The following is a 13,773-nucleotide window of genomic DNA, read 5'->3' as shown; positions in this document are numbered from 1 at the left end:
TGCCAAACGTCAGCCACGAAACCTTAATGACTTGGAGAGGATCTGCAAAGAGGAGTGGGCCCAAATTCCTTGAGATGTTATTCTGTCTCTCACTGTTCAGATAAACCTACCATTAAAATTACAGACTGATCATTTCTTTGTCAGTGGGCAAACGTACAAAATCAGCAGGGGATCAAATAATTTTTTCCCTCACTGTATATAAGCGAAAGCTTTATCTATTCAGCACCATTTTCAAACACACAATGGTTACATATATTTAGGTTAGGGCAATACAGCATTCGTGTGGTTGGTCCTTTAGAGCTGTGATTTGTGATGCATTCATTCACATTGCAAATGTGATGTGGCTATCGGCGTCCCAGACCACCCAAAAATGTGGTTTGGCTGATCACATCATTATACGTCTTCGAAACGCTGTTCACACCTGTATTTAGTTCTGTTCACTTTTGATCCAATCACCCAAGAGGCATATTTATGCGAGATGTGAAGAGGGTCTAAGTGTACACTGCCAGGGTTTTGGAGCCAGCCATCCACAGAGTGCACTAATGATATTGACCACCTGCAAGATCATGCCAGTCATGTGGCAGGCGATTTCACTTGAGCTAGACAATTGCATTGAAAACTAGCTTTGGAAATGTGATATATCACTTTGCTGACACCCCTGACCAGCTCCCACTAGAGTCAAATCAAAACTGTCCCAGTGAACAAAGACACCACTGGAGAAATTATATCTCACAGTTGACTTGAGAACATCTGTGGATCTCCAGGAGTTACTGGAACCTGTGGCTGAGGATATAGAAGTCTGAGCTGACCTTCTCAGCCTGTTGATACTGCAGGTGTCCCACCAGTAAAAATAGATGGAAAATGATTGAATTATATCTGGTTCATCTTTACACTGCACATCTGTAATGCCAGCACCAGTAATAGTTATGTATATAGCTGCATATTTCTGCCTTTCCACCCTATTCATGAACATCTAACAACAAGATGATACCATTTCGCTGTGAAGGTTTATGCTGCAAATGTGCTCATTTTATAGCTATATCAATAATGAACAATCCCACAAAAGTAATGTCACCTTGTTGTTCATGATACTTGCAGATCATACAGTTTTTATAAAACTTGCGAACAGGAATGTGGACTCTAAAGGCAAATGCAAAATTTTGGAATTGAGCAATAAGCCTTGTTATGTCAGTGTCGTATGTCACAAAACAATGCTTTTCATGCTTGACTCACACTGGCATAGTATCAATTCATTTCTTCAACCCAATAAAATACTATGGGGGCTGTAAAACAATGTGTTGTGATCAATAATCCCTGTCCCCTCTTATTTACCCTCATCATCATTATTCATTCTTTCTTCTGGGATGAATGTAGTAAATATGATAGACAAGAGACCAGTGTTTAGATTTAAAGCCATGGCCTAATGCAACACACACACACACACACACACACACACAGACACACATGCTGATCCCGATCCTGATCGCAACCCCGACCTTTCTAAAAAAAAAACAGAGTAAGCAGCAGGCGAGTATGTGGGCAGCTATATATCAATACATACATACACACATTGTCAGCAGTGGGCGAAGGGCTATACTGGGTTCTATAATGAGATGTAAGATACAGACCATTGTATCCCCCCAACTATCCTTTAGACGTCATTGCTGATTTGTTTGTACTGTGGACTATTACACGGGTTAACACTGCCCTTTTTCCTCTTTAACTGAAAGTAGGTAGCTCTGTAATAAACATTTTGTTTGCCGGCAAAGCACCAGGCTGTTCCATTAGCAATTGTAGCTGTCTTACCCTGCTCCTATCATACTCCTTTCTGGATGCAGCAAAGAGCTGAGCATTGGAGATAGCGATTCCACAGAAGGGCAGGTACATCTGCAACACCTGTAAAGAGAGAAATAATCAGCACAAACCAACCATGCAATCCAAGCTCCTATTTTTATTTATATAATGCCTATTAATTATATACTGTGCAATATGTATTGAATATCTTTGTGTGTATTCTGCATAGCCAATCACATTTTACCAGGGAATAGCCCCTACAATGAGCTATTGATTGAACATTATGAAGTATGGCCTATTCTACTCAGCTTCAATTGGCAAGGAATGATTCATCAATACCGCACAAAAATTTCCCTTCATTTGAGCACAGACCACTGACTCATTTACTGATTCAATACATTCATTCATTTGTGTATGAATTATTCAAAATCTAGGTTTTAATGTCTAATGTTCTTTTTGTCTTTTGTGAGTTTGAGAGAAGAGAGATAAAGGGGGAGTGTGAGAGAGAGAGAGTAAAAGAAAGAGAAAGAAAGAATGAACACAAAGGGAGGTAAAAGCTTGTCATGTCTGGGCTGTGCTGACATCAACCTGCTAATATTAACCTGTCTTCGTTTGACTGAATGTTAGATTCACACACACCCAACAATCACAGGCACAGAAGGCCTATACTTCTTCACAAAGGATGCCCATTCACAAGCCATGTCAATAGTAGTCAAGTTGATATACATGCACCCATCCACCCACACACACACACATACATCTGTTTATCCTTACTGTTTATCCTTACTGTTTATCCTTACTGTTTATGTACGTGTGTGCACATTCTGCTGCGTTCTTGTATGAGAATAATCTTCTGAACACAGCATCAAAACCAAGATTAAACCCCTTCACCTGAGATGCATAGGACACAATCCTTAAACATCATCCTGTTTGCTCTCTGTTTCCCTGACAGTTGAATGTCCATTCAAACTACTTTCAGAGAGATTTATATTAACAGAGGTCTAAAGGTTGTATAGAAAAGTATTTAAAAAAATAAATAAAAATGAACATTTTATTTCTATCCCACACTATAAAGCAGCATAATGTTTTACATGTGTTAAAGTAAAAAAAATCATTATGAAAACGTCAGATTCAGCTCTGTTCAGCATGGAGGAGGGCACCAGAGGGCATCTAAAGCTAACAATAAGGTCTGAAAATAAATCTTTTCCTTTTATTTCAGCTAACAATAATATACGCTTTGTGAAGACTTTATCTGTTCAGCTGCTCTGCTCTCTTATTACCTTTACATTCACATATATATTTTTTCATATCTGAGTAACACAGAGCTACTCCACTTCAATTTAACAACTCAGTGCTTTTTTTTACTCCATGTCTATTGCTTACAACTGCTTACAGTTTCATGGCTCAGTCAGAAATATAACTAATATATTTATAGTTGAAATGGTTTAGGTAGTGAATAAAACCACTGCATTTCAGGTGGGTTTCTTTCAGATGAACTTTTTCAGAAACACTGAAACGACTGTTGATGATTTTAGTTCCAAGAAACTTCTGTTTCCGCTCTACAATAGGAACGTTTTCTTTTCTTTATCAGATATTACTGCAGGTAGAGCTTGTGTAGTCACAGTGTCGAGTAGCCAATGACATGCCAAATACTGTTTGACTTGTGTTTTACTTGTTATTTATTTAAAAAAAATACTTTATATGATTAAGAGAAAGCAAGCAAAAAACAAAAACATCAAGATACAAAAACACAAAAATAAAGGACAACACAAGTCGGTTTCCACTTCTCCCATGCTACTATGTCGAAACATATGTGCATTTACATCTGTTATTTTATTATTTTATTTAGTGGTCAGCTCCTTTACTGAGGTGGAAAAGCAAAATAGTAAGACATTCATAGACTGTATTGCTTCTTCTATATATTGTTAGATCTCCTTGTAATTAAATATTTCATAAGAAACACCTCTGTTGTGTTTTGGCAAATCTGTAGCAGGCTGCAGCAATCTGCAGTGTATTAACTCAATACTTAAAAAACGCACTATGCTTTTTCTAGCCTCTTCACGTGCACAGGTAATGCGGAAATCTTTAGACACCTTGTGATTTTTTACATGGAGCATTGCTATTCTTAATTTCTATTGTCTAAATTATTTTGCTGTCTCATGTTTATTCCCAAGTGTGACCAAGTGTGTAGTATCTTTTATCAAAACATTTGGTTCTTCTGATAATTTATACATTTGTAAAATGTATGCATATGCCTGTGTAAAAGTTAAAACTAAAAGTGCCTGTGTGATTATGACATTTTATCAGAATAATTCTGGAAATCGGTTATCACAATACATCTGAGAATCGATTATTTTTGCAATCCCTAATGCATTGTGAGCACTGGGCTCTCCTCCAACAGGAATGGGTTTACTACTCTGCTGGACCAGCCAGGTATGCATCCCTCTGTCTGCTCATGCAGGGATTCGAGGAGAAGCCTGACTTGGTTTAATTGGATTATGTCGGCTCACCCATTAGCTTGGGCTGCGTCGCAGATGCGGCTGTATGCCAAGAGAAAGCTGTATTGACATGGGACTAAAGGATGGGTTAATAAAGTAGTGAAGTGACCCTGGCCGAGGGGAGCATTATCGACAGATTCCCTCAGCGACGCTTTGTTGTCATCTCAGCCATGCACCTAATGAAATGTGAGAGTCCCACTCCATCATGCTTTAGTTTGAACAAGCACATGATTATCACCAAAATCCACATCTGGAGTGATAAGTCTATTGTTGACAATGAGATGCTTACAAGAAAAGGCTGATCGTTCATTCCATGCACATGTCACTCATGTCACTCATGTCACAATGCTTATGCACACCAACATTTGCATTTATTTAATAAGTCCTCAATCCATGTACTATTAACATTATCAGATAGAGCCCATGCCTTTTCTTACTAATGCCTTTCATTAGCAAGTCTCTGAAGACAGCAGAATTTAGTCTACACTTAATCAAGTCCAATGAACAAGCAGTAGACCATCTCAGTCTCATTAAGCGTGTGTCAGGTCAACCCAGAAATCCACAATAAAACTCCATTTCACAGAACACACAGCCGCCTACCTGGACTACACTTCCATAAACACACACACTTTGTCACATTCACAATTGCTGGACTTCTGATCATGCACACCTATACACAATCTCACTTGTCACTATACAATCAACAAGTGTGTTTTTTTGGATTTTCCCTCAAATTGCTGATCCCCTGACCTTAGCCTGTTTATTGCTCAAGTCTTTGAATCACGTTTTCAATTTTCTTGCTTATGCCCTTTAAATAAAAATAAAATGCTAAGCTGCATTTGCACCCTCTTCAGTCTGTGCTTCATGACATTGTGTCTCTGGCTATACGCCATATTCACCCCAAAGTGTGCAGAGCCACCTAAACTGAGATCAGCAAAAGTCAATAGTCTGTAAAAAGAAAGGGCAACATCTTCTTAAACAAAGCAGCACAAAGCAAAAGCAGTGGACTGATTTCAATTTCTAATTATCCAAGTTAGATTCTGCTGCACATTAAAATGTGCTATAATTTTTAAATTAAAGTATTTTATGGTTAAGCACTATGCTTATGGACTATGGGGGAAAATGTAGCACCGGACATTTTATAGTAAGTTAATGTAAAATGCAGTGTATCCCAGGATTTTCTGCTACAACAACATAAGCAAAGAAATACCGTAATCACTTCACTGTGTTTATTAGCATTTTATAAGAACATGTGACTGTTTTTGAGATGCAATTTTATTAAAGGTTTGCATAACAGGATTGCTGCTTTTAATCAGAGCACTGCCACACCAAAAACAACAAATGAAAGAAGTCATGATTGTGTGCTAGCTTAAAAATGATTTTATGGTGCTTTATTATTTTGGAGTATTTCAAAACTTGGATGAACTAAACATAGTTCACAAGCACAGTTTTGTTTGTGAGAAACAATGCAGATCATATGTTTTACATCTTTAATGTTTTAATTTATGCCCTGATGAGCAGCTGTAGTATTAAGCAGAATATAAAACACAAGAGAGAACATAAGAGTAAGCTGCATTTGCAGGCATGATAGCGCTTTTAGAAAATTTTATCAGTCAGAAAGTCTGAGATGAGATATATATATATATATATATATATATATATATATATATATATATATATATATATATATATATTTATATATATATCTTTCTCCTATTATATATCTGCTAGAACTGAATAGATGTTTTGTGCAATATAATATGGTTGCATGTACAATAAGGTCTTGAAAATATATAAGAAAATATTTCTATATTATTATATAATCTATAATTCTGGGTGTTATAGTGGATCTGGAATTTATCCCTGCAATACTGGGCAGAAGGTAGAAATACACCCAGTATAGAATGCCAGCATCACACAATCTCTCACATGTAGGGGTATTTCTATTCACTCATTCATTCATTCATTCATTCATTCAGTTTCTTTCCACTTTTCCTGTCTGCAGTGACAACAATCTGAGAAGGTCAGCCAAGATGTCTCTCTCTCCGTGGTCATTTCTATTGGGGATCCCTAGATGTTCTCAAGCCAACTGTGAGATAATCTTTCAGCACACCAGACAGAGACAGTCCTGCATCAGATACGGTTAGCTGGTTCCTCATGATTTGGAAGAGCCGATTGCACCCTGTCATAGAAAGCGAGCTCAGCAAACCTGTTAAGGAACCTTTCTGAGGCTGTTCTTATGAGTACTACCCACAGCTTTATGACCAAAAGCAATGACTGAAATGTAACTGACCCATACACAAAGGTCCCAGAGCTAAGGTTCCAAAACATGGATCATAATAGTATCCTCATGTATCAGTCTTTTAGCTGTTGTGTCTAAAGTTGTGTCTAAATGCTGGCATTAGCCAAACCAAACTAAAATGTACTGCCAGATTCACAAAAGTTTTAAAAAGCCTGATTTTCTTCATACTCATTTGTGTGTCTATGACCTGTAAAGTGTAAACTTTTTTTTTTATTTATTAATGCCCAAAAATTTTCATAAAAGGTCAAGCTAAAAGCCTGGGAAGCAAATATACCTGTTAAGTGAAAGTGTGTGTTAGAAGTCAACTTCAGTTGCAGAAAACATCATCTGCAAATAATAGGAATAAACCTTATTTTATTAATAAAAAATGTCAGCACCATCCAGTGTAGGGGTATCTACAGTAGTCTGAGTGACTCCTGTTCTACATACTGATACAGATGATTGTTTGCCAATGACTGCTGACACAAATGCACGTTGAGCCTACACTACATATTGCTCATGTGGCATTTTAAAGAAAAGCTTCAATTGAAACAATAGCTGCACTCTGTTCTAGGTCTTTCTCTTCTATGCACTCACAATCATCCACACTTTCTTGTATCTATTTCTACCCCACCTCTCTCTTTTCTCTCATTCTGTTTCTATTTCTCTATGTCTTCTACACACACACACACACATATATGCACACACACAGTTTCATCATTAATTCAGTGGTGAGCAGTGCAAGCATTAATGTGATGCTAATGCACACTGAAAAGCCCATAAAAAAACACATCGGAGCAGTGCACCAGCAGTGTCACTCCGCTGCGCCTGAGAGACATTGTGGAACTGAGCTCAACACACATGCATATACTCTTAAATACAGGCTTGACATACTGGCTTGCTGTCTGGCCTGGATTACACCCCCCTGTGTGAAGAACCCATAGCTTGTCATTGTTAATCTTCCTGCTCAGGTGTATTCACAGATAAAAAAGATAACATCATATTTTAAAATACTGTGCATGTTGCCTAACCCAGTGAATGCAAGTGCTTATATATGTGTTTGTGTTTCCTTGATGGTGATACAGAGTTTGTTGATTAATTGACCTACTAGCTCATTAAACATTAGTGACTTATGGCAGGGCGATCGATGCCAGACCCCACAAACACATACACGGTTGCAGTCAAGAGAATATGCACAGTAGTAAGCCTGTGATTCTCTCTTCCATTGTGTGTTTTATTCATTTAATGCAAGCATGAATGCATTGTAGACATTAACTCACATCTGGTATGTTCTAAGTTCAGCTGCTATTAAATCAGTTTCCTCATGCATTCTTGCTAGATCATATTAAGCATTTGATGAGATAATAACCTGAGCTAATAACTTATTTACAGGCTTTGGTACTTGTATTGAGAACCAAATTATTGCTTTGTGTACTGTTCTGAGAGCCATGCTGTGATCAGTGTCATCAGTGAAAAAGCATTAAACCCCCAACACTCATTCAGGAGGCCTGAGCTTTTGGGCTGGTTATTAGTATACCAGTTACCAGCTATTAGCAGCTGTTAGTTCTCATATCTGTCTGTGATAAACTGGCTCGGGTCTGCTGTATTCTCCGAGCAGGGTGTTTTCAACCTTATTAGATTCTCAATATCACTGCTTCCCCAAATTCCATTCCCAATCCTTAACTACAGCTACCTGGATTGTTGCTTGGTTGCATGCACACCAAAAAGCCAAACCCTCATTCATCAAACACTGGGGATCTCAGCCACATCCCTGTGAACAATGGTTCAGTTCATTTCTGAAGAGATAAATTTTACAGTGGTCCATAGCAAAATGACACTGGGAGAACAGGTCCTCCAAATCTGGCAATAGACTACAATCATCTGCTACCTTCTCTTCTGCCGTAGTGAAATGACTTTTTTCTTACATTCACATGTGTTTGAGATAATACTGCAGGATTCTGTGGTATCAGTTTGGTTCAATTCAGTATCATTGTTAGCTTCAGTCACAGCAATGTTTGCACATTAGCTCTACTACTGCTCAGTAGATGCAGTAGTCACTTTTCATTCTCCAACTAGCATTTGGTTCAACCTCAGCACCATATCTTCTGAGCATTTCACATCTATCCGACAAGCAGGCTTGTGCATATATGCTGCTAGTTTTATTCAGTGGGGCTCCATTATCATACAATGCACACAGTGCACTTTCTCACCAAATGTTCACTGGATCAAGAGAACACACATACTGGGACTGGAGTCACTCCATTTTCCCCTCATTTCTCTGCAGCAGGCCCATATTATCAGCTCAGAATTTATTCTAATAATCTGCCTACTATCAGGCCTGTGGTTAAGCCATCAGCATGGTCAAGATGGTTCCTTCGCTGCATCTATGATGTGTTATTCAGTTCTATGCCTGTTATATTGACTAGGGTGCTAATACAACACTATGGTGGAGTCATTTTCAATCATTCACACCTCATTCTCACTGTTTTTCTCACTGAGTTTCTTCCTAGGCTTTTTTTTTAAATACAGTTTTCTATATTCCCTACTGTCCAACCAACTGGCAGGCCTGTGGGTATATATTGCTAGCATACTTGATCATACTTGACCATTATAACACACACTGTTCTCAGTTTGGCCATGTAATTAACACTCTGGGCTGTAGGAGCCACATTCACACAGTGTCTGAGTCCTCTAGAAAAGCTGAAAGCAAGACATCAACAATGTACTCTCTGCCTCAGCATTGACCACTGTAGCCTGTTTGTTCAGGCCCCCTAGTGGTGTAGTCGATGGCATCTACAGTCTGACTACTGTCTAAATTATTGATGATATCAACAAAAGTCCCATGTCATCTTTCAAAGTAATAATCTTTTTTTTTCAGTTTTCTTTGTGTCTTTTTTGTGAACTGAACAGATTTACAGCCATCTCTTGAGTTTTATAGCCTGCTGGACCTCCTGAACTAACACGTATTTGGGACAAAATAAAACAAATATTTTTAACATCCAAAAAAATATCATGATCCAACAAAGCAACAGTAAAATACAGCTGATGAGCAGAAACAAGCTATTTTGTAACAAGTCTGTCTTTTCATTTAAGTGTGTAGTCACTGGTTTGCATAGCCTAAATTTCTGGACAATAAAGCTTAAATCTCATTAGTGAAAAAAGCAGATTACCATATTTTGCCTTCTTAACAAATTGTTAAAGGAGCAATGTTTGATTTGGACAACCCCTGTGATGACTGCAATGTAATATTTGATTCCAGTACGCTGGGCTCAGCTGGCTGTTTTAGACCCTGATTCAAGTTGACTAGTGCGGTGCACACTTCTGTTGAAGATGCTGGCTTTGTTGACAGTAGCTGTAGCAGTAGTGGGCCCCCTGGGTTGCTGACATGTCCTTATCGCAATAAGTGAGGAACAACCTCTTACTTGAGTTGCAGGGATTTTTCTAACAATAGGGGTCTGTCTGAAAGTGATGCCCTTTTACAGATAGATAGTTACCACCATCACTTTCCTCACTAGCTGTGGAAGCATGTTTTGCCACTGGACAGGATGAGATGAAGCTCTTCACTAATGGCAAATCAGAACTATGGCTATTGTGTTTCTTCCGGGGAATACAGACAGCCCACAGAGATGGGATTCACTGGTCCATAGATGATCACACCTTCCACTATACCCTTTGTCTTCTATGTGTGGATTCTTTCCATGTTGCACAGAATTTGATAAGGAGTCCTGCCTGTGACCTAGAAATGATCAGTAAGGTGCTGCTACTTTCTGTAGTGCCAAATCCTATACAAATTGCATTGAGACATTTGATACCCATAGCCAGGACTTGTACCTGTTGGCTTGACCCTTCAGAGTGAACTGCCAAATGAGGACTACAATGTCTGCGCATAGTGTACATGTCATCGACTGCATCCAGTGCACCTTCCAATCCTCCAATGTAATAAATATTTTCAGGGACTGTAAGACAGCAGCAAATCCTCTTTTACCTTAAAGGTATATGTGTTGTATGTATTTCATTGAGTCACTAAGGACTGAATCTCCTTTGGGGTTCATAAATGTGTTACAATTTTTCTGAAGGGACAAGGCACCTTCATCCACCATAATTCCCCAAGGATTTTCGCTTGTGCTAGAGTCCCTTAAGACATCTCCTTAATGTGAGAACCATATGTTCTACTTGGGCTGCTATCTAGGCATATCCAGGTTCTAGAATTTTATCATTTTCACATCCAATGTCATGAGCGAGACAGTTATCTCCAAACACCTTTCCTAAGATAGTCATCAGTTGTGTTGTTTCCTTTTGACATTGGGCCACAAATTATTCATATCCCTTGTCCCTGATCCTGCTGCTCACTCTCATATCAGCTCTCAATTACAGTCACCTCCTCAGCTTTTTTCACAATAGAGTTTACTCTACTGTCCACACTTTTTGTTCACTATTAACTCCTCCCTCCACAAACCAACTGTATTCTTTTTCTTAATCCTCTCCACTCGTGATTGCTGCCTTACTCTAGCTGTTACTGGGTATAATCTGTCCCTCACAGCGTTTCTATAAGGCAATTAGCGACAAGACAACAAGGTTTCTGAAAATGATGGGGGTAGATATTGATTAACCCGCATGTGTGTGTGTGAATTGGGGGAGGGGTAACAAAGTAGTAACCTGATTTTTATTACGTATGACCATCTAATGGATCTCTGCATATGTCAGACCGTATAAACTATACATCAGGTTATAAAACATCAAAACATCAAATGAACATTCAAGAGCATGCAGTAAAATCTAATGTCATAGTTACCCTCCGTCTCAGACCTTCTTTCTCCCTCTCTATCTCTCTCCCTTGTAACTTAATAAGATGAATCTGTTTGGCTAAGCATCTTTGAGCTGGTTAGAAATACAGTCCTCGTCCATTCAAAGTGCCTACAGTACAATTAATATCTAATTACCTCACAGGTCTTACTGCAGCAACAACAGCATCGGTCGTCTGATTCTGCTTACCATTGCCTTAAGTGTCTATTTGATTTAATGCATTCAATAGATAGTATTGGCCGAAACAGAGCAAGACAGTGTTCAGCATGAGAGGGTTATGAATCATACTAATCCACCGTAAGGCTGAATAATTCATTAAAAAACATTTTTCTAAATCATAAAATCATTGTTGCTTGTTTTATCTTCTCTGATATGTGTTATATTTACTTAAATGCTTGTAGTAAATCACTGAAGAGTGTTGGTTCTGCTGTGCTGCGTTTAGGGCTTTAACTCAACAGCATATTCAGGATTGTAAAATCAATGCAATGCTAAGTTAAAAGATATGAAAATTATGGAATGGTATAAATAGGACATGTTTAATAGGCTTGGTTAGGCATGATATTCAAATGAATATCGAAACATATATATTTAATGGGAAACAAACCCTGAGGTAAAACTCCAGCCTGCAACCTACAAGGCGACAGTGTTAATTAAGTATTACTTCATATTGATTGACAAAAAATAAATACTATTAATATTTATAGTATTTATGTCATTTGTCATGTTATGTAATATTCTGTAGCATTCAGTCCAGTATTTCTCAACATTTTGGTGAAAATCATACTTTTAGATCACGTCTATGTTCACATTAATCAGTGATCAAAATACACAATTCAATTATCAGGGAATTTTCACTCTGAGCAAGCAGTCATTCGTAGTATAGCATTTATTATTTACTCTGGCAGGACTTTCCAGAATGTAGTGTTTTTCATCATTTGCAAAACAGACACAAGTCATGTAATAGTTATGTTGATCAAATTAAATTGGAACACTCTGAAGAAAGTCAGAAAAATTACAGCCAGAATTTTTGTCAGATTTTCAGCTTCTTCCTCAGGAAATGGTCTCCTTGTATTTCCAACTGGGAAAACTTGTCAAAAGTGCCCCATAACAGACCTTCAGTTAACCCAACTCAATTTACGTAAATTGGAACTGGATGCCTAACGAACAAACAAGAAGCAGCAGTAGTAAGCAAAAACACAAGACAGCATGAGGAAGAAAGAGGATGAACCAGGAACCGGCTTAAAAAAAGAACCTATCCTCTTCTGTGTGACTCCAGATAGTGGGGTGTTAAATTGATACAGTATGCAATTATAAATGAAGGATTTTCAGTATGACTATTTGTGAATAAAATAAACATACATCAGTTGTATTAGTGGTGGCAAAAATGGTTCTGGGTTACTGATCCGTAGATCAGGGTTTAAAACCCCAGCAATGCCAAGCTGCCATAGTTAGTCGCTTAACCCTGTCTGCTCCATGGACACCACATTGTGGATCCCAGATTTCCTTGTGAATTAAGTACTATAATGTATATGTGAAAAGGGCTTCCTCTTTTCTTAAAAGTTTGATTATCCCCGCTTTTCTAAATATAGACTAAACCTATTCAGTATAAAACATTCTCAACAAAAAGAAATCCCCACTAATCATTTGATATAAAATCTGATTAGGTTTTTCCAGGGCCATTGTGCTGTGTGTTTGTGCTGTGTGGAACGCAGAGATCCTCACTCACACTCCTGTCAGTGTAATATGTGTACAAACATAGCACTGTGCTCGTCTAAATACAGCAGACTTAGGGGATTCAACACCAGTTAAATTAAAAGCTGATAAATCTCCCCACAGTATAAATATCCCACCTGTGTTTACAAAGACATGCATCTGCGTGGGTCAGAGTTAATGAAAGACTGTTTTCCCTCATTTTAATGAAAGGGTAGAAGGTGGACTGACATGTTTCTGTAGATCTATCATTTAAAAAATAAATCATATGGAAAGCAATTAGTTGTTAACTCTCAGATAATTATATAGCGCATGAACAGGCTGCCTGTCTACAAACTTTAATATATGCAATATGCCCTGGCCTTCTTCTCTGGAGCTCAAATCATCAAGCACTAATTGACTCACACTGTTGATGTTAATGTTAGTAAATGGTTTCAAGAGTGAGGGTTTCAGATTTTCTGTTAGTGAACCATGCATGAGATTGTCAAAAGGTTGTCTTGCCAGAGACTTTCTATACGAGCAATATAAATGACCAAATACGAACACCAAGCAGAATGCTTAAATTAAATTAATGGACTTGGGCCTTGTGATTTTCTGACCTTTAAAAAAAACGGTATGTCTTTACTTTTAATATTTCAGATTTAATTCTCTGTTGATGTTAAAGTCAGCTGACAAACACTTTTCACA

The 13,773-nt window shown here is 38.0% G+C and overlaps 1 protein-coding gene across 2 annotated transcripts in view; it reads right to left on the bottom strand.

Annotated features, from left to right (window-relative positions):
- The window catches only part of pde11a (phosphodiesterase 11a), a 54,564-nt gene that overhangs the window by 35,761 nt on the left and 5,030 nt on the right, over positions 1 to 13,773 (bottom strand). For both annotated transcript variants that reach the window (XM_058392114.1, XM_058392115.1), the window contains exon 3: positions 1,807 to 1,896. In XM_058392114.1, coding sequence (XP_058248097.1) covers positions 1,807 to 1,896 — 90 coding nt within the window. The remainder of the gene's footprint in view (positions 1 to 1,806; positions 1,897 to 13,773) is intronic.

The sequence above is a fragment of the Hemibagrus wyckioides genome, linkage group LG06 (genome assembly GCF_019097595.1).
Source record: "Hemibagrus wyckioides isolate EC202008001 linkage group LG06, SWU_Hwy_1.0, whole genome shotgun sequence".
NCBI lineage: Eukaryota > Metazoa > Chordata > Actinopteri > Siluriformes > Bagridae > Hemibagrus > Hemibagrus wyckioides.
The sequence above is the reverse complement of the archived record's forward strand: the minus strand, read 5'-3'. Positions and strand labels throughout refer to the sequence as shown.